Source organism: Branchiostoma lanceolatum, chromosome 16 (genome assembly GCF_035083965.1).
Source record: "Branchiostoma lanceolatum isolate klBraLanc5 chromosome 16, klBraLanc5.hap2, whole genome shotgun sequence".
In the NCBI taxonomy this organism is placed as follows: Eukaryota; Metazoa; Chordata; class Leptocardii; order Amphioxiformes; family Branchiostomatidae; genus Branchiostoma; species Branchiostoma lanceolatum.
Genome location: NC_089737.1, coordinates 1,397,308 through 1,416,336, shown reverse-complemented (window position 1 = coordinate 1,416,336; position 19,029 = coordinate 1,397,308). Strand labels below are relative to the sequence as shown.

The 19,029-nt window shown below is 38.9% G+C and overlaps 1 protein-coding gene across 2 annotated transcripts in view; it reads left to right on the top strand.

The window, feature by feature from the left end:
* The first annotated feature begins 10 nt into the window (after positions 1-10).
* LOC136421326 (GDP-L-fucose synthase-like) overlaps positions 11-19,029 on the top strand; it is a 45,231-nt gene continuing 26,212 nt past the window's right edge. The window contains exons 1-2 of one of the 2 annotated variants that reach the window (XM_066408553.1): positions 11-139; positions 18,819-18,994. In XM_066408553.1, the coding sequence (XP_066264650.1) occupies positions 18,831-18,994 (164 nt within the window). In that variant the 5' untranslated portion in view covers positions 11-139; positions 18,819-18,830. Of the gene's footprint in view, positions 140-4,046; positions 4,235-18,818; positions 18,995-19,029 lie in introns of those variants that run through there. The other variant, XM_066408554.1, reaches the window with a different exon arrangement.

The following is a 19,029-nucleotide window of genomic DNA, read 5'->3' as shown; positions in this document are numbered from 1 at the left end:
ATGCTTTGTTGTCAGTTTTGCAAGTCACCAAAGAAAAGAACACGCGGCGTCTCCTCACATCTGATACCCTGCCGACGATTGTTGAGTTGAAGTTTCAACGTTTACATCCTTACTTGTGTGGAGAGAACGATTTTACAAGGTAAAACTAACTGTTTGTTTGTCCTATGTGGAAATAGGAGCCCTATCGTTGGAGCTAACGTTAGATCCGGGCATAAATATTTTGAGGTCTTAGAAACTTACTGTAGAATAGCAATATAGAATGATTTTGTATTCATGTATACCTTTGTTTTACCTTACATTTGTATTTCGACATTGTTGTCAACATGCAATTAGCCTTCGGGCATGAATTTGCAATAAACTATTATTCATGAGTTTTTTCGCCCCATAGGCTAACCAAGGAGGTTAAAATCCTATTTTAACCTCCTTGGGCTAACCAACCTCCTTGGGCTAACATGTTATAACACGTTTTTTATATCGGCGCGTTCGTAATGAAGCTATAGGAAATGCACCAATGTCATTCATTCTATGTTGAGAACATTAACCCTAGATCATGCAGAAAAAATATCAAGGTATCCTAAAGGTAACTTCACTACATTTAATCTCTGTGTATAGCAATTACAAACTGCACTTTAATTTAGCTACACTCCAAAAAAAGGCAAATATACAGATGTAACCGGCTCCTTACTGGGCGCCCAGTACGGAACCCGTGGAGAAAATGCCGCCGATAATCGGCCCCCAGTACGGAAGGAAGTTCCGTACAAGAATTCCAATACGGAACGGCTTTATTCCAGTACCGAAGCTTCGTCAGCACTGGACGTCCAGAACTGAATCTTGTTTTGGTACTCGGGTTCCAGAGCTGAACTCCTCTCGGCACTCGGGTTCCAGTATGGATTTGCGTTCCGGCTAGGTCAACGGTCATTCGGTACTGGTTACCCAGTGCGGAGGTCATTCAGCACTGGATAACTGAGTGCCGATTTACGGATGTAACGGGTTCCGTACTGGATTTACCGGTAAATAGTGACTCTTCAGTACTGGAAGCCAAGACCTCAAATTATTTCGGAACTGGGCGTCCTGTACTCACGTTCTATTAGTACTGGCAAGGATAATCCATTGTTTGGACCGACTGGACTGAGTTTTGGATTTTATATATAATAGTTGTCTGTAGATTTTAATAATAATAATAATAACTTTATTGCAAGTTCATGCCCGAAGGCTAATTGCAGACAAACAAGTACATGGAAATACATGGGAATCTAAAAAGTTATCTAGTCTACTGTGAAAGTTCTAAGTTTACTAAGGTTGACTAAGCCCTGAAAATAACGTTAGACGCTCGTGAGAGTCTCAGCACTCGGTTTCCAGTCCTGACAGGAGGGTTCCCAGTACTGAAGCTGCCCAGTACAGGAAGTCCAGTACTGAGAAAGTCTCAGTACTGGAGCTCCTTTTCTGACTACCACTTCCGTACTGGTTGTCCAGTACTGACAAAGGAGGCAGTTACATTTGTATATTTGCAAAAAAAAGGCACTTTACGGCTGTAAGCACTCGACTTAATCTTAGGGGTAACAGGCTAGGTCAACTCGCCCCAAGTCCAACTCGCCCCAAAAATTTACTACCAACTCGCCCCAAATTACCGCTTATCAAACTTGGTTTCATATGCATATATCCCAATTCTAAATATTAATTGACATGCTAAGAAAGCCTTGTGACTCTAATTTCAACTTTCTCTTCTTTGGTCGGCATTTAACGCCGATTGATGCAGGAAGCGCCAGCGGGCCATGTTGCAAGTCGGCCCGCCGGGTTCACCGGGACCTGCGCCCGCTCACAGTAATCTCAAGCATGGCTGACTGCTGGCTCAAGTTATATATTGAAGTTCATGCTCCAAGATTAGTTTCCTCAAGGAGGTTTGGTTTCCTAGCACATAGACGTCAGCAGTCTTTTGGATCGCCATGCTTGAGACTAGAGCTAGCGGCCGTGCACGGTGTCATGACGGGCGGACATGCCGACCGGGTCCGCCAGCGAATACCGATCGCGAGTTCTTTGCATATAAAACCAGTATAAAACCAATTTTGATAAGTTCTAATTTGGGGCGAGTTGGTAGTAAATAGTTGGGGCGAGTTGGTAGTAAATAGTTGGGGCGAGTTGGACTTGGGGCGAGTTGACTAGGATTCATCTTAGGGGTATCAGGACAACTCAGCCCCTAGCTCAGGACAACTCGGCCCCTAGCCCCAAAACTGACATAGATCAGCAAACAGAACAGGAACTTTTTAAAATCTATGTGAGATATAAAACATGTGTAACTGCCAAACATTTCGTCTAAAAAAAATAGGAAATTGTGAAACTCTGCAGGTCATTTCCCCGGAACGCTTTGATAGTTTGAATATCAATAAAATCATCTCGGTTGTCTCGACGCGTTTTGAAACCTACAAACTGTTAAAATCTCCAACAAGACACAATGAACTGCTATACATTTAGTTTTATCGGTAATAATAATAATAACTAAATAAGTTATAAGCACTTTCATAACAGAACATAAGCGTACAGCGAGTTTGTGACAGAGCGTCGAAAATAACAACCAAAATGGCGTCGCCGCGTCGGCCCGCAACATGCTTTTGATGGTCTTGTAACGTTTGAGACTTATTGAAATACAAAAATACTTATGTAGGGACTGAGTTTTGTTTCTTGAATTTCTTATTCCACTTATCAGCCTGTCAGATCGGTAGAATTGTCATTCTTCGAGCCCCAAATACACTTTAATATCATGCACTGAGTAATAGGTGCTGAGTTGTCCTAAGCTTGTGTCCTGAATGGCTAGGGGCCGAGTTGTCCCAGGGGCCGAGTTGTCTCGGAATCGACTTTAGGGCTGTGCACATCCGACCTCGCGCACGACTGCCAAACTTGACCTGCTAATTTCTTCAGTAACATACATGCTTGAGATCAGTTGGGCTGGCTAAAGGGGAATTTCCCACCGATATTAACGACGTTCATGCAGCCGTTCATTTTTTGAGGTACGGACTCTTTGAGACTGCACACTCAGAGTAATACAGGAATGAGACCTAAAGGAGTCCTAAACTCCAGAAGGCGGTGTTATTTTCCACTAGATTATGTATCAATGAATACATAATCAGCCAACTTTTTACAGAATTCTGCTTGTGGTGAATTACACAAGGTGTTTTTTTTAAAACAATTACAATATGATACTCACTAAACCCTTGCAGACCCTACCCATGTATTCCCTATGTGTAAACATTCATCTTTAGTTGTGAATATTTTTGGCATATTTGAGGGTGGTTAAGCACAATAAGAAGGCCAATTGTTAATAAGATATAAAAGAACACATTACAACACAAGTTTTTCTTAACCACCCTGACATTCTTTTTGTAATCTAACTTTTGTCAGGCCTTGTCAGGCACATTGTAATAAAAAAGTCATAGGCTGAGGTTGTTTAATGTAATTAATCAGAAAATAGAGGGTCACCTGGGGAATTAAGTAGAATGCTGAATGCTTTTTGATGCGCACGGGACTAGTGTGTACTTTATCGTATACTGTAAAAAGTATTCATTTTTACTTCCTAGAATTATCATCTATTGGAAAATAACTCCTCCCTCTGGACTTTAGGACTCCTTTTAAAGGAGGTTACAATCTTGTACTGTACTAGTACAGTTTATGAAAACCCTAAAATTTAGCTCAATCAGTCCCATACTTTGCTCTGTAATTACAAGCTTTACTGTTGCTCTACCTTGACGCCTACTATAAAAAATTATGCACAGCAATGGTCATCACGGCATGTGTGGTTGTCATACATGTAGCTATAACAAACACAAACCCACAGTGTCAGTCGGCTAAAGAAAAGGTGACTGCAAGGAGTGGTCTAAACTGGATGTACATCCTACCTGACGGAAGACTCTACTCCACTCTCTAACAGAAATGTTGTAACGTTTAAGGCCCTGTGATCTTACACATTCAAGACCTTCCCTCGACCTGGCCCCGGGCACGACCGGTGGTAGGTCGGGACCAGTCTGACCAGTTTTAGGCCACGCCTACAGCAGCCATTTCACAACCATTTCAGAACCAGTACATGGCCTATACTCCCAACCGAGCCCCGAATGCTTTCACTTTTGGAACCTACTCCCAACTACTCCCAACCACCCTGACTTCAAGCAGCAGACTGTTGACTCCCTCCTGACTGATTCCCAACTGGTTGCCAACTCTGTCACGAATTAAGATACAGGCAAAAACGGTAATCTTTTAAGTTTAGTTAAACACAGGGGTCAATTTTTTCTTAAATCAAAATGATCAACATCAAATCAGGTCACAGTAATGATAGCTTCAATATGACTTGTAGTTACATGTAAGTTGTAGGGTTCTTCTGTATTTTTGTTAGCATGTTGATTGTGTGAAGGCCGGGTGTGGTTGGGACACGTCCCGACGTCTTAAGTAGTCACCTTTGATGGTTAGGAGAGATTCATTTAGGATCTGGAGTGAATTGTGCATCCATTATGAACTTGTTGGGAGTAAGTCAGCTGTAATTTTGAGGCAAATTTGACTCCCAACCATACCCAGACCATTGCTTACTTATTCCCAACTACCAGCCATTAAATACCAGCCATTCAGTTCCCCAACCCTTCCTAACCCATTCCAGACCTGCCATCCTCTCCCGAATAACTCAAACATTTTGAAACTGCTGGCGCAGCCGACCAGGCAGTGGAGATCAACTGCCAACCACAGCTGATTTTGCTAAACAAACAAACAAACAAACAAACTATGTGCTAGAAAATTTACAATTTATCTGAGGGTTGGGGAGGCCCATGTCTGAAGTTCCTGATGTAACTATGACCCCGTTCACACTCATTTTTTTCAATCGTGATTGAAGTATAATCGCGATTGTTCGATCTGATCGCGATTGAACGCAAAAAAACTTTTGCGTTCACACTGCTTTTTGCCAAGTGGATTAAAGTATGCCATGATCCGATCGCGATTGAAGCAAACCCATGCAAACCATACCATCGGCGATCATCTGGTAAATGTCCCTCTTTGACATTTCCTAGTCTCTACCAGACTAACTAAACGGGCGAAATGTGATCTTCACTGTGGACTGACTCTACTGGCTAATTATTCCTTTTTCTGCCGAATTCTACGATTCATACGCCTGTAAGAGGGCCTGGTGGAGGCTAGACATTTCCCCAGTTTGGCCTCTCTCACCCAGATTGCGATGAGGACCCTGGTCTCCTCATCGTGCCACCTGCCACCAGCTGAAGTTGCTGACGGAGTTTTATCCTTCTTCTTGGGCATTGTTGACGATGAAAAGTTGTTGTTGTTTTAAGAGAGCGATCTGACGTGCGTGGCTTGGGTTTGTTTTCCCACGCGATGCGAACTATGACCACACGCACCAGGATGTATGACCTCCCACCCCCGGAACCAGCCGAAATCCCCGCCGATCGCGATGGAATGAATCATAGTTGTGTTCACACTCAAAATTTGATAGGATTGGATTGGATCCGATCGCGATTGATCCTCCCCAAACTACCTCCGGAGGTGGATCAGAAACAATCGCGATCGGATCGATCCAATCGCGATCGGGAGCGTTCACACTGAAAAAATCAATCGCGATCTGATCGATTCAATCGCGATTATACTTCAATCGCGATTGAAAAAAATGAGTGTGAACGGGGTCACAGTATGTGTGTTGGTAGATAAGTGGATCCTACAGCCGGGACCAGGGTATAGATCGATTAAGAGGCCAAATTATAATAATTGTGTTATTGTCCAGATGGATTCTGCAAATTACTGGGTCTGGTTAGTGGATTGAAAGTGCCTGTGTTTAGGGAAAGGGGGTGTTTTTGAGTATTTCTGAAAACGGTTGCTGAACACATACAACTGTGTTTATCTGCAACCCCAAATAAGTGGGAAGTTTCGATAATTGTATGGACTTGTGTGGTGTTTAATAAATAGATTGACAGGCTAGAGAGTTTGCTCGATCTGATTTTGATTTTTCATACTTTTGTTTTGATAGTTATGCCAGTATGAACCGAAATCAGTTTTAGATTTCTTACCTTGCCTGTCCATTTCATAATTATCTATGCTTGTTATTCATATTTTGCAATTTTTGGATGGAATTTTTGGTTATTTTCTGTCTCCAGCTGCGCAGCAAGAACTAGGTCATATTGTAACATAAGCCCTCTTCCCCTGTCTGGGACTTTGGTGTGGTAGAGATAAGGATCAGATTTGTCCCCCTTGCCTTGTCTAGGGTCTGGTTGGAGGGCTAATTATAAAAACCAAGTAGATGTGAGGTGGTAGATCTACTAATGGTATTACAGAAAGTTATATGTACCTTATGTTACATGGTACGAATGTTATATTTGAGATGTAGGTACCTATAGGAAAGGTCAGTACACCTGACAATAGATTAAGCTACTGAGTACCTAATTTGCATAATTTATGCAGAAACCTGTATTTCCCTTACCGTAAAAGCTGCGGATGTCATATTTGAGATGTAGGTACCTTTCGGAAAGGCGAACACACCTGGCCATGAATTATGCTAATGAGGACCTAATTTGCATAATTTATGCATAAACCTGTATTTCCCTTACCATAAAAGCTGCGGATGTCATATTTGAGATGTAGTTACCTTTCGGTAAGGCGAACACACCTGGCCATGAATTCTGCTAATGAGGACCTAATTTGCATAATTTATGCATAAGCTTGTATTTCCCTTACCGTAAAAGCTGCGGATGTCATCTTTAAGATGTAGGTACCTTTAGGAAAGGTGCATGCACCTGTCCGTAAATTATGCTAATGAGGACCTCATTTGCATAATTTATGCAGGAACTTGTATTTTCCTTACCGTTAAAGCTGCAGATCTCATATTTGAAATGTAGATACCTTTAGGGAAAGTGAACACACCTGGCCATGACTTATGTTATGGTAATGAGGACCTCAGTTGCATAATTTATGCAAGAACTTGTATTTTCCTTACTGTTAAAGCTGCAGATGTCATATTTGAAATGTAGGTACCTTTAGGGAAGGTGAACACACCCGGCCATGAATTATGCTAATGAGGACCTCATTTGCATAATTTATGCATAAACTTGCATTTCCCTTACCGTACAAGCTGCAGATGTCATACTTGAGATGTAGGTACTTTTAGGACAGGTCATCACACCTGGCCATGAATTGTGCTAATGAGGACCTCATTTCTGTAATTATTTCATTATATTTCAATTTGCCCAGGTATTATTTTGCGACAGCCCATTTTTCCATGGGGAGGGGTATTGGCGAAACATGCTGTATTTGCTCAGGGGCAAATGACGGCCTTTCTAGTTCTAAAACTGAATTTCGAGCCCTGCTTGTAGTTGCAGTCAAAACTGGTTGGACTGCATTGTCCTTGGGACATTTGTTTCGGCCCTGAGATGGTGCAGGGTGTGAACAGGGCCTATTTACAGGAGTGTTAGAGTGTTAGAAACTTGTCACAGTGCAATGCAATAAAGTAAGATATTGTCTTGGCTTGGCTTCTGGCTTAAGCTACTAGTACTTGTAATCCCTGGAAGGTAAACCTCCAATCAACTCTCATTCTCAATGTCAGTTTACCTGTTCTGTTGCTTTGTTCACATGAGCTAAAGGCCATTATCTATGATGAAAAGGGCTTGGCCAGAACAATGGTAAATGTGTTAACATATGGGCTGTTTCTTTAATATGTCAGTGCATTAGTAATTGTAAGGGTTGATTTGCTGTATATTATGTAGGCTCACAACTTAATTGAGGTCTTCATGTATTATACTCCTACACAGAGCCACCCCGGGGACTCCTTGTCTACATGTATGGTGGCTCTGCTGAGATGGAACATCATTGTAATCTGAAGCATTTCGTCATGAATTATGTAAAAAGGCACTGACTTTATTTATTTATTGTCAAATGTCACAGCATACTTCACTGACTCTCTAGGCAGCATGGCTGATCATGATGTTTGAGAGTCAACAGTTAGGGACAGACAAATACATACTCTCATCTCCCAAATAAACGTACCGGTACGTTTATTTTTTACAGCCTCAAAATCCACCCAGTACGTTCTTATTTTGGACAGTACGTTTATTATTTTTTTGAAAATCAGAGTTTTGCTAACCAGGGATCCCATTGAAATTGAAAGTTTGGGTTTTCCTGCCCATATTTCCCCGGCATTTTTGCTCATAATTCGCTATTTTTCGGCCAAGCGGCGTTGATTTCCCTGCCGGTATGACCCGACCTTTGTGAAATCCCGGCGTAACTCGTAACCTATCGGTCGATCTCTATGACACTACAAAGCCAACGTTGTTATTGGGAGAAAATAAGACGCCACACTGACGTTTTGAAATGCAATTCTTTTTGTATAAACAACTTTGACAGTCTCTGTTTACATCGTAAACTAAAGCACGCTGATCAGAAAAAAATATACATGCCAGCGGCGCACGGTGTTTCAAGTACGTTTAACGCATGTAAATTTCTCTACTCACGTGAGATACAGTCCTTCCCAAAATAAAAATATAAAAACAACACCACAAAAAACAGTGTCTAAGCATCAAAGAACGGTGTAATTACTTTCAATATATATCAAGACATTTCAATCCTACCACAAACATGGAAATTTAGTGCTTGGAGAATCGCCGCAGTATTAGTAAAGTGAGTAACGCATTGGACGTCAGTGACTCTGGCCGTGGGAACGTTTTGTCATGGAAGAGCTCACTTCGAAGAAGGGGAAACAACTCTTTTTTTATGTACAAATAAAACTCCTTTGCCTTGGTCAGAAATGTGTTTTGCATTTTTACAAAGAGAATTTTAATATCAAAGTCTATATATAAAATTGAATTGCAATCTAGTCACGTTATTATCACTTAAATATGCTTTAGAAAAGATCACCCCTCTACAGAAAGAATACCAGAGCTTTCTAGGAATATGGGTGAAACTTTCTGTTAGCCCCGCCCCTTTCTGTCTGCGGCGCCGCTGTGTCTAGCTCAACTTTTCATGTGTAACATGAGAACCTTGTGCTTTGTGGCAACATTGCCTGAGGTTTCTCACAAATTTGTTGACAATTTAGTTTCTCAAAATTAATGTTTTTTGCTACATACAAGGGTGATTTGTGGATTTTAAATCAGTTGGATTGCAACAACAAAAACCAGAACATTATATAATACATGTATTGTCCTTGATATAATATGATAATGTCCTTGACACAACACAATAATTTGTGGCATTTAATTATTTGTTTACAAATCGTAATGTTTACACACAAATCTATATTTCTATATGCAATGCATATAAGATAAAAGGCAAGTAGGGAAAGATAAAAAGTTACATCATATACATGTCATAGTTCTTCCTTTTCTCTATGGCTTTTACAAATAAGTAATAACTTACCAGTGATGACCATATATTCAGGATATTGAAATCTTCTGTTCATGTTCTAAATGTTGATACATTTGTTTTAAAACGAAGAGTAGACTTTGAAAGTGTTGCCCATCCAAGTGAACTGTTTGGTGACTACTTGTCATGTTTTGATTATATGTAAGTATATACAACAATTTCCTTGATCACTTGCTTCAAGTTCCAAGTAGAAAATGCATGTATCATGTACATTTTCACTTGTTGAATTTGAAAGCACTGTTGGCCTCCGGTTAGGGTTCATAGCGGAGAACCTATGCCCAATTTTTCAACATTACTACTATATTTTTTTGAAGTGGCGAGCAAGAAGATGAACAAGATGTGTGCAGTTATTCTGTTCAATATTTATACACTTTACTGGTATGGTCCTCAGACAGGCATAAATGAATAAAGAGAGCCTACAGCTACCTTATCATCTTCTTTCCCTCGGACACAGTTTATCTGTTAATTTGGTTAATTTTCCGGGGGGTATGTTTATTCCGGGGGGTACGTTTATTAGATTTTGAAAATTTGTCCGGGGGGTATGTTTATTCCGGGGGGTATGTTTATTTGGGAGATGAGAGTAAGCAATTGCAATTTACACGTAACTACTTGATATACAATGCTACTATCAAACATTAAGTCAATTTTACAATCCAATTTAACATCGTTGAGTCATCATTATATACACAAGATAAAATAGACATGTACGTTCGGAGGTCAGAGGTCATATAGTGAAAAGGGTGAACTGTTATGTCCAATGAATGAGTCCAAAAACTAACTCAATAAATATATTTAGATAGAGAAAGGCTAGGTGGAACTGACTTGCTTGATCTTTGTCCAAACTCCGGCACCATTTTGAATCTGCTCTCGTGAGAGTACAATCTGGCGCAAGCGTGCATGATCTGAGCAGGAGGTGGTAATAGCACGGGAGCGGTAATAGCTTGACAATGGTGTCCTCAATAGAAAGCAGTATCGAGTCATCTTCGGTGGGGAGTGATGGAGTGCACTGGTGTACATGTTTACACCACGTGCTTGTACTTTCCCAGGATAATCTTACTCTAAGACCCTGTTCATATTAAGCTTATCGTAGCCGGTTGAATAAATTAAAAGATTTAACCGGATAATTTAGCCGGCTGTCTTAGCCCAATATGAATGCAATTTAACCGGTTAAATAAGGGTTTAGCAGGTTAAATTCAAACCACCTCAGGAGGTTTGTTCAAAAACCCTTTCTAAAACCCTTGTTTAACTGGTTAAATTGTGTTCATATTGGGCTAAGATAGCCGGCTAAATTACCCGGTTAAATCTATTAATCTATTCAACTGGCTATGATAGGCTTAACCACGTGTCTTAGCTCAGGTCGAGAAAAATTCCCTCAACAACGTAACATTCCGGACTCGTAGCTAACGTACTAGGAGGTATAGATATAGCAGAAATTTGGTGGCTGTGACCGTAATTGTTGCGATGCCAACATCGTCCGAAGTTTGAAAAATATGCGCATTGGGACATTGGGAGGGGGTCTAGCCCTTCTTTACACCGCTTCGCTCAGCAAGATCAGCTTGGGGAAGTTTGTGAGTGGAGCAGGGGGCGTTCTCTTTGTAGCGTTTCATTACTCTTATCTCCCAAATAACGTACCCACCAGAATAAACATGACCAAATTGACACGTACACTGTGTCGATGCTACTTCTGTCCTAGGGAAAGGAGATGATAAGCACTTAGGTTCTTTTTATTCATTTATGCCTGATTCATTTATTGAATTTACCACATTTGTAGAGAGATTGACATAGCAGGTGACTATCGCATTTTCAAGATATCAACCCAGACCAGACTGTAAGGTTTGATCCACTCAGACTGGGAAGGACCCCTACTCTTTGTAACACGTAAATGTATATATAGCATCCAAAATTGTTGGAAAAATTGGGCATAGGTTCCCCACTATGACCCCTTACCGGGGGCTAACTGTGCTTTCAAATTCAACATGGTAAAAAATGGTAGAAAATTGTAAAGAATTGTAAATAATGGTAGAATGCTGTTACCATTATTTAGAAACTGTTAGAAATATCATATTCCACATGATGAATATTTCTTAAGTTTTAGAAAACCAGAGAAATACTTATAAAGTTGAAATCACATTAAAAAATTTCTAAAGTATAATATCTCTCACACAAATAAATACAATAGATTGAAAACATTTGTAAATTAGGACAATAACAACCCTCGTGGTGACTTGGAATGGACTCTAACCAGTGAAAATGTACATGATACATGCATTATCTACTTGTAACTTGAAGCAAGTGATCAAGGAAAATTGTATAAAGTGACATATATTAAAAACACAAGTACTCGCCAAACTTCTCAGTTCACTTGGATGGGCAACACCTTCAGAGTCTACTGATCTCTTTTTTTTCGCACAAATGTATCAACATTTAGAACTTGAACAGAAAATTACAATATCCTGAATATAAAAAGTATTGCTTATTTGTAAAAGCCATAACGAAAGGACGAAATATGACATGTATGATGTTACTTTTTTTCTTTCTCAACTTGCCATTTTTATCTCCATGAAAAATGGAGATATTGTTTTTGGCGTGTCTGTGTGTCTGTGTGTGTGTGTTTCCGGACTATTGTTGTCAGCATAACTCAAGAACCTCTGGGTGGATTATAATGATATTTGGTATGTTGGTAGGTGACGGGGAGACAAAGGTCAAGGTTGATTTTGGGCCCACTAGTATGGGACCTTGGTACTGCAGCAGAACTTCTGTTTTTTTTATATATTGACCTCGACGTGCTATGGTCTTGATGTTTGGAAGCAGATAGCTTGTGGTGTAAGGAAGAAGTGGTGCAGGTTTGGACTCCCTAGCAGCTTCCTCTGGAACTGCAGGGGCGTTTTTATGAAAATCTTCTTAGGAGAATAACTGAACAAAGGAACAACGGATTTCCATGATATTTAGTATGCAGGTAGCTTAGATAGAGATATACACAGTGAAGTGCAAATTATGCTAATTGGGACTTAATTTGCATAGCTAATGAGGAAAATCTATATTTACAGTGTTTTCCATTATAAGACTCAAATACATGTAACGTATGTAGTTTATGGAAAGTGGATCATCAACAGATACCAATTATGCAAACAAATTCCTAATTACCCAGGGGTAAAGGATATTGGAGATTTAACCAAGACTTATTAAGGGACTCAGTTTTCGTTAAAGAAACTTCAGATTTTATAACAGACTTTTTCCGTTATAATGAGGGTTCTGCAAATCCGCATGTCGTGTGGGACACTTTTAAATGCTGTGTTCGTGGACACATTATTAAATATTCTTCTTGGAAATATAAACAACGTACAAAAACGGAACTTTCCTTAACAAGTGAAATCTGCAGCCTGCAAGAGGAGCTAGATACTCTTTCAGATGCAAACATATTCGATAAGTTACAGGAAAAGAAACAAGAATTAGTATTGTTGTATCAAATAAAATCTAATAATATAATCGCCAGCAAAAGAGCCAAGTGGATGAAACAAGGAGAAAAATGTACTAAATTTTTTATGAACTTAGTCACCAAAGACAAAGCTCGGAAAAATATGTCTACATTTATCACAGCAGATGGGCAGGTTAAAACTAATCCGTTGCATATTCTTGAGGAACAAGCCAACTTTTATCATAGCCTTTATTCATTTAAGGAACCACCTATGTCAATAGATCAGGATATATTTGAACCTTTTTTTCCTAAATTGAAACCTGTTTCTTTATCTGCTGAGCAGCGTGAAAAATGTGAAGGATTAATAACTGAAAAAGAATTGAAGAGCGCAATTACTTCTTTTGCCTCCGGGAAAGCTCCGGGTCTCGACGGGCTCCCGATAGAATTTTACAAAACTTTCTTTAATTGTTTAAAGCAGCCCATGCTAGAGTGTTTTAACTTTTCTTACGGAAAAAATCAATTATCTGACACACAAAAAGTAGGCCTTATTTCGCTGATACTTAAGCAGGATCCTTCGGGACAGGAGAAAGATCCTTCATATATAAAGAATTGGCGCCCTATTACCCTACTTAATTGTGATACACGTGTGTTATCCAAATGTCTCGCCCTTCGTATGGAACATGTTATTTCTAATTTGATATCTTATGACCAAACTGGTTTTTTACAGGGGCGTTGTATTAGCGATAACATACGGAGAATTTTAGAAATTATGGAATATTATGAGAGAAATGAATTGCCCGGTTTAATTTTCATTGCAGATTTTGAAAAAGCCTTCGATACTATTAGATTAGACTTTATTGTAAAAGCACTAGAATACTTTGGGTTTGGGAAATCTTTTATAACATGGATAGAAATTCTTTATAACGATATCTCTAGCAAAATTATAAATTACGGTTATATCTCTAAGTCTTTTAACCTGTCCCGCGGAGTTCGACAAGGCTGCCCCCTATCTCCATATCTTTTTATCTTAGGAGTTGAATTGCTCGCTATAAAAATTAGAAATAACATAGAAATTAAAGGCTTAGATACTTTTGGAATTAAATCTAAAGTCTCTCAATATGCGGATGATTCCAACTTCCCTCTTACTCCAGAACTTGGCTGTCTGTATGCATTGGTCAACGATTTAGAAAATTTTGCCTTATTATCAGGATTATGCCCTAATTTTGATAAATGCAAAATATTGAGGATTGGCTCGTTAAATGGTACAAACTTTTATTTACCGTGCTCTTTACCGATACTTTGGACAGATGGTCCTGTCGACATTCTTAGAATTCATATTCCAGTACTTTTTTCTGATATCATAGAAAGTAACTTTGATCGAAAATTTGTAAAGATTGACAAGATACTAATGCTATGGAAATCTAAATCTTTAACCCTTATGGGCAAAATCATTTTGGTCAATACTTTAATTGTACCTCAATTTATATTTCTACTAACCTCTCTTCCGTCCCCTCCCCCTACCTTCTTTGATAGATATGAGAAAAAGATTTTTAAATTTCTATGGGGAGATGGACCCGAGAGGGTTAAAAGGAAAACATTGTATGCTGCTTATGAACAAGGGGGGCTAAAGCTTAGAAACTTGCGGGCTGTAGATTTAACCTTGAAAGGCTCTTGGTTACCAAAACTGTACTTGAATAAGGATTGGTTTTGCTCCAAGCTTATCTTCTTATCTAGTTCTATATTTCGCACAAACTTGTTTCCTTTTTCTCAGCTTAAAAATGCGGATTTTGAATCTCTTATGGGGAAAAGATCACCTATAAGTACCTTTTTTACGCATGTAATACAGGCTTGGTTGAGGTTCCAACTTAGACCACCCGAGGGGGCGGTTGAGGTAAAACAACAGCTTTTATGTCTAAATTCAAATATAACTGTCAGTGGAAAACCATTTTTTTCTCAGGTATTGCTTAGTAGGGGGGTTGTTTTTGTAAATGACATCTTGGACTTAGAAAATAGGTTCTTATCATATAATGATCTGATCAAAAAATTTGGGGATGTATTTTCCGAATTCAAATATAACCAACTTATTTCGGCTATCCCTTCTATTTGGAAAGCCATGCTGAAACAGAACTCTCCAAGTTTGTTTGTATGTCTCCCTGTGTGTAGAAACATAGGCTGGCTTCGAAACTGTAAAATTAATAAATGTCTCTACCTATTTTTCATGAATGAAGCCAGCTTATGGGGAACTTCTGAAAAAGTTAAATTTTCATGGGAAGAATATTTTGACACCCCGCTACCATGGCGTGATGTGTATAGTTTGCCCTATAAAATATCCATAGATTCCTATAGCCGTATGTTTCAGTACAAATTGTTATTCAAATTTTTACCATGTAACAAAACACTATATCTATGGGGATTGATAGACTCCCCCTTGTGTAGTCTCTGTAAAGAGGAAGAAGAAACGGTTGTCCACCTATTTTGGAACTGTCATAAAACTGCACATTTTTGGAGACAGGTGGACGACTGGTTCTTCGAAATCACTGATATTCATTTGCATATTAATGCACTTAGTATAATTTTCGGTATCTTATGATGGAAATTTAATTGTTCGTTGTAAATAAATATTATATATTATTATTTGTATGCATCTATATCATTATATGTAGGCATCTATTATTATATGTATATTATTATATGTATGCATCTATATTATTATATGTATGCAAATATTATTATATGTATGCATCTTTGTGAGATCTATATGTATATATATATATATATATATATGTATGTATGCATATCTCTCTAAATATATAGGTATATGTGTATATATGTGTATTATATATGGGCATTAGGGGTTTCTGTACCAACTATTTTGTTCCCGGATTTTATGTTTTGATTTTGTGGTATCTCATGTGCTTTGTTTTGTTTTGTAAACTGCCATGCTTTTCTTTGTTTTTGTTAAAACGTGAATAAAGAAAGATTAAAAAAAAACAAAAAACAAACAAATTCCTAATTTGCATAATTAATGCAAAACGCCATATCTCATCTAGATTGGAAAATTATAGGACTGTCAATATGATACTTAGTATGCAGGTAGCTTAGACAGAGATATACATAAGGAAGTGCAAATTATGCTAATTGTGACTTTATTTGCATAGCTAATGAGGAAAATCTATATTTGCAGTGTTTTCCATTATCAGACTCAAATACATGTAACATATGTAGTTTATGGAAAGTGGAGCATCAACAGATATCAATTATGCAAATAAATTTCTAATTTGCATAATTAATGCAAAGACACCATAATTCATCTAATTGGAAAATTATAGGACTGTCAATATTGCAACATGTGTAAGTTAGACAAAGGTGTTTATGGTCAAGCATATATTATGAAAATGTGTAAATCATTTTCATGAATAGAATTGATCATGGAGATATGAGGTCGTGGAACGCTTGTTTTATTTCTGTATTCTTTTACTAGGCTACATGTAGCTCCCTCAGTAGCTTGGCACTGCTTTTCAGGGAGGCCCTTTGCACACATATACAAACAATACACTGATATTTACATAACATAACATATTTCTGCGTCATAATACAAAATCGTATCCATACTCATAGTCCATTTCGTACCAGGTCGTAAGGATTGGAGGTCAGTGGTCACACAATTCTTTTGCATAAGGGTTTGAAAGTTTGTATGGATGAGATCGTTTAAATATCTACCGGCAGTGTATTCCACACCCCTGTAAGCAAATGAACGTTTCCCAGATTCTAGTTTAACTTTCGGCAGTCGCAAAGAGTGATTTGAACTATGTCAGGTTGTATAAGTGTGAGATTCAGACGCTCTGCTAAAGAAGCTTAAGTACTCAGGTACATGTAGCTGATTATACAATGACTTGTGCACAGTTTGCAACAGGTGCATCCTACGACGCGAAGCTGGGTTTATCCAACCAAGAGCGGAGAGGTGTTCGCCGCCAACATGAGATCTACACGATAAGACAGTCCAAGTATCAATCTTACAACATGATATTGGTACTTTTGTAACTAATCAGACAAAACTTTCCCACAATTTCCCCACGCCATATCACAATAATCAAGTTTTTCATCCGACTTTGACCTTTTTACGAATGTTGCTTTATGTGTACCAGACGGGAATACCACGTGGTCTCGATTTCATTCATTTTCTAGGGGTTTCACAACGATTCTAGTTACTAAGTTAGGTTCGTGCTCATATCCCTTATATAGTGAAATTATCAACATGTCTGTGCCGTACTGAGCTACATTTTTTTAACGAATTTCAATTTCGGGGGAATTGTATTACGCCCTTGATTTTATCTTTAGTGACCGGTACTTCAGAATTGTTCAATCTTCTAGTATGACTCTTCTGAAAATCTTGTTGGTTTGAAATCTGAAAGGGTTTGTAAGTCCATGTCTACTGAGGTCACCTTCACAACTGTTTCACGCCAAAATGTTGCAAGGCGTTGGTGTAGTTGATTTGAGTGCAGTCGACTTTTGACAAAAGTTGCGGTGCCAAAATGCCTCTCCAGTATTGTCAAAGAAAGCCTACAGCATCTAAATGTGTGAAGACGGACTGAATTCGCAAAGACTATCTTAGTCTTAAGGTTACTGGTACATAAACATAGCAGTGCGGGTCTGGTGTTTGCTCTGTGGAACGGACATGGTTACTGGCCAGTGGGGCTGACGCGTTCTTTTTTAGAATCAAAACGACGCCTCTGCTAAAGTGGCCCCGCACGATTTTGTAGGAAGCCCATTTCACACACAAATTTATTATGAATTAAATACCACCTAAAAGTACAGACTTTGTTTTATTCTACACAGTACATTTCTTTTTGTTTTAAAATCAAAAATAGCGTTAAAACTTGAGGGGTATTTGCTCTAAAGTCAACGTATTTCAGGTCATACCATCAAAAGGTAAAGGTAAAAAAATTGGTTCAAAAACTCTATAGTAGTAAAGTAGAAAACTTGAAAATTATAGATGCGATGAAATATTGAATATACATAGTTGTAAACTCAAGCAACAAGCTTTGTTGTTAGTAGTCCTGAAGCCCGGGGGTCATGGAACGTACAGCTGTCTCAAACCGCCGCACGGTTCGGTATAGTACAGTGTAGTTAATCAGAAATTTTGAACTTGGATTTATGTGAGTTCGGGTTGGTATATTGACTCAAAACTCGGAATTCATAAATGGGGGACCCCCTTAAACATAGTTCTTGTCACAAATTTAAGATTTGTGGAACGAGGATCTATCCATAGTAGATAATTACAAAAAAAGGTCGAACTGCACGTTCTATTCTGGAATCAAAATCATGACATGACCTTGTGCGATTTCGGGGGAACTGCATTACGCCCACGAAATCTATCACAAGTCATATACCACCAGAAACGAGAAAGTTTGCTCTTTTTCATGCACTATATTTCCTGTTGGTTTGAAGTCTACAAGTACAACTGGATAAAAATAAGGGGAGAAAATACACGAAAATCACATAATTTCGGGTCGTATTGTTGACAAGAAAGTGATAAACCATAGGTTCAGAAATCTATAGGAGTAGAAAATAAAGCTGAAATATTATAATCCACTTCAAATCAAGAAGATACACGGTTATATACTCCCGCAATAAGCTTTCTTGTAAGGGGTGTTGACGCCCGGTGTGATGGAACGGACTACTTTCTCTCGCGGAAGGAAAAGAAAACTGCATAGAACTCTCGGCATGGCGTGCTGGCTACCATTCTCATGCAAGCTTTAAGAGGGCTCTGTTATAAACTTATAGTGCTATGTTCTTGGAGAAGTTGCAAAGCTGAGGTTACCATTTGTATTACAAAATGCACACCAGGACATGCTGGTGGAGTTAGTTTACCCATAAAGGAAATACACATAAGATCCATGGATGGCAAGCTGCCATGTACCTGCTACGATCCCATGTTAGCAATTAAGATTTAAAATGCATGACAAATGTACTTTTTGTTTTATTGTTAAAGTGTTTTTAATTACATCAATTTCAGCACACAGACAATATGGCAGCCCAGAATGGCGAGGCCAAGCGTACCAAGGTGGCGATGCGCGTCCTGGTGACAGGGGGGTCAGGTCTGGTTGGGCAGGCTATCCGCAGGGTGGTGGAGGAACACCCCAGCGAGGAGGAGGAATGGATATTTGTGTCGTCCAAGGATGCTGACCTTACGTAAGCACAGTATATCATTGGAAATACCAGTTTGG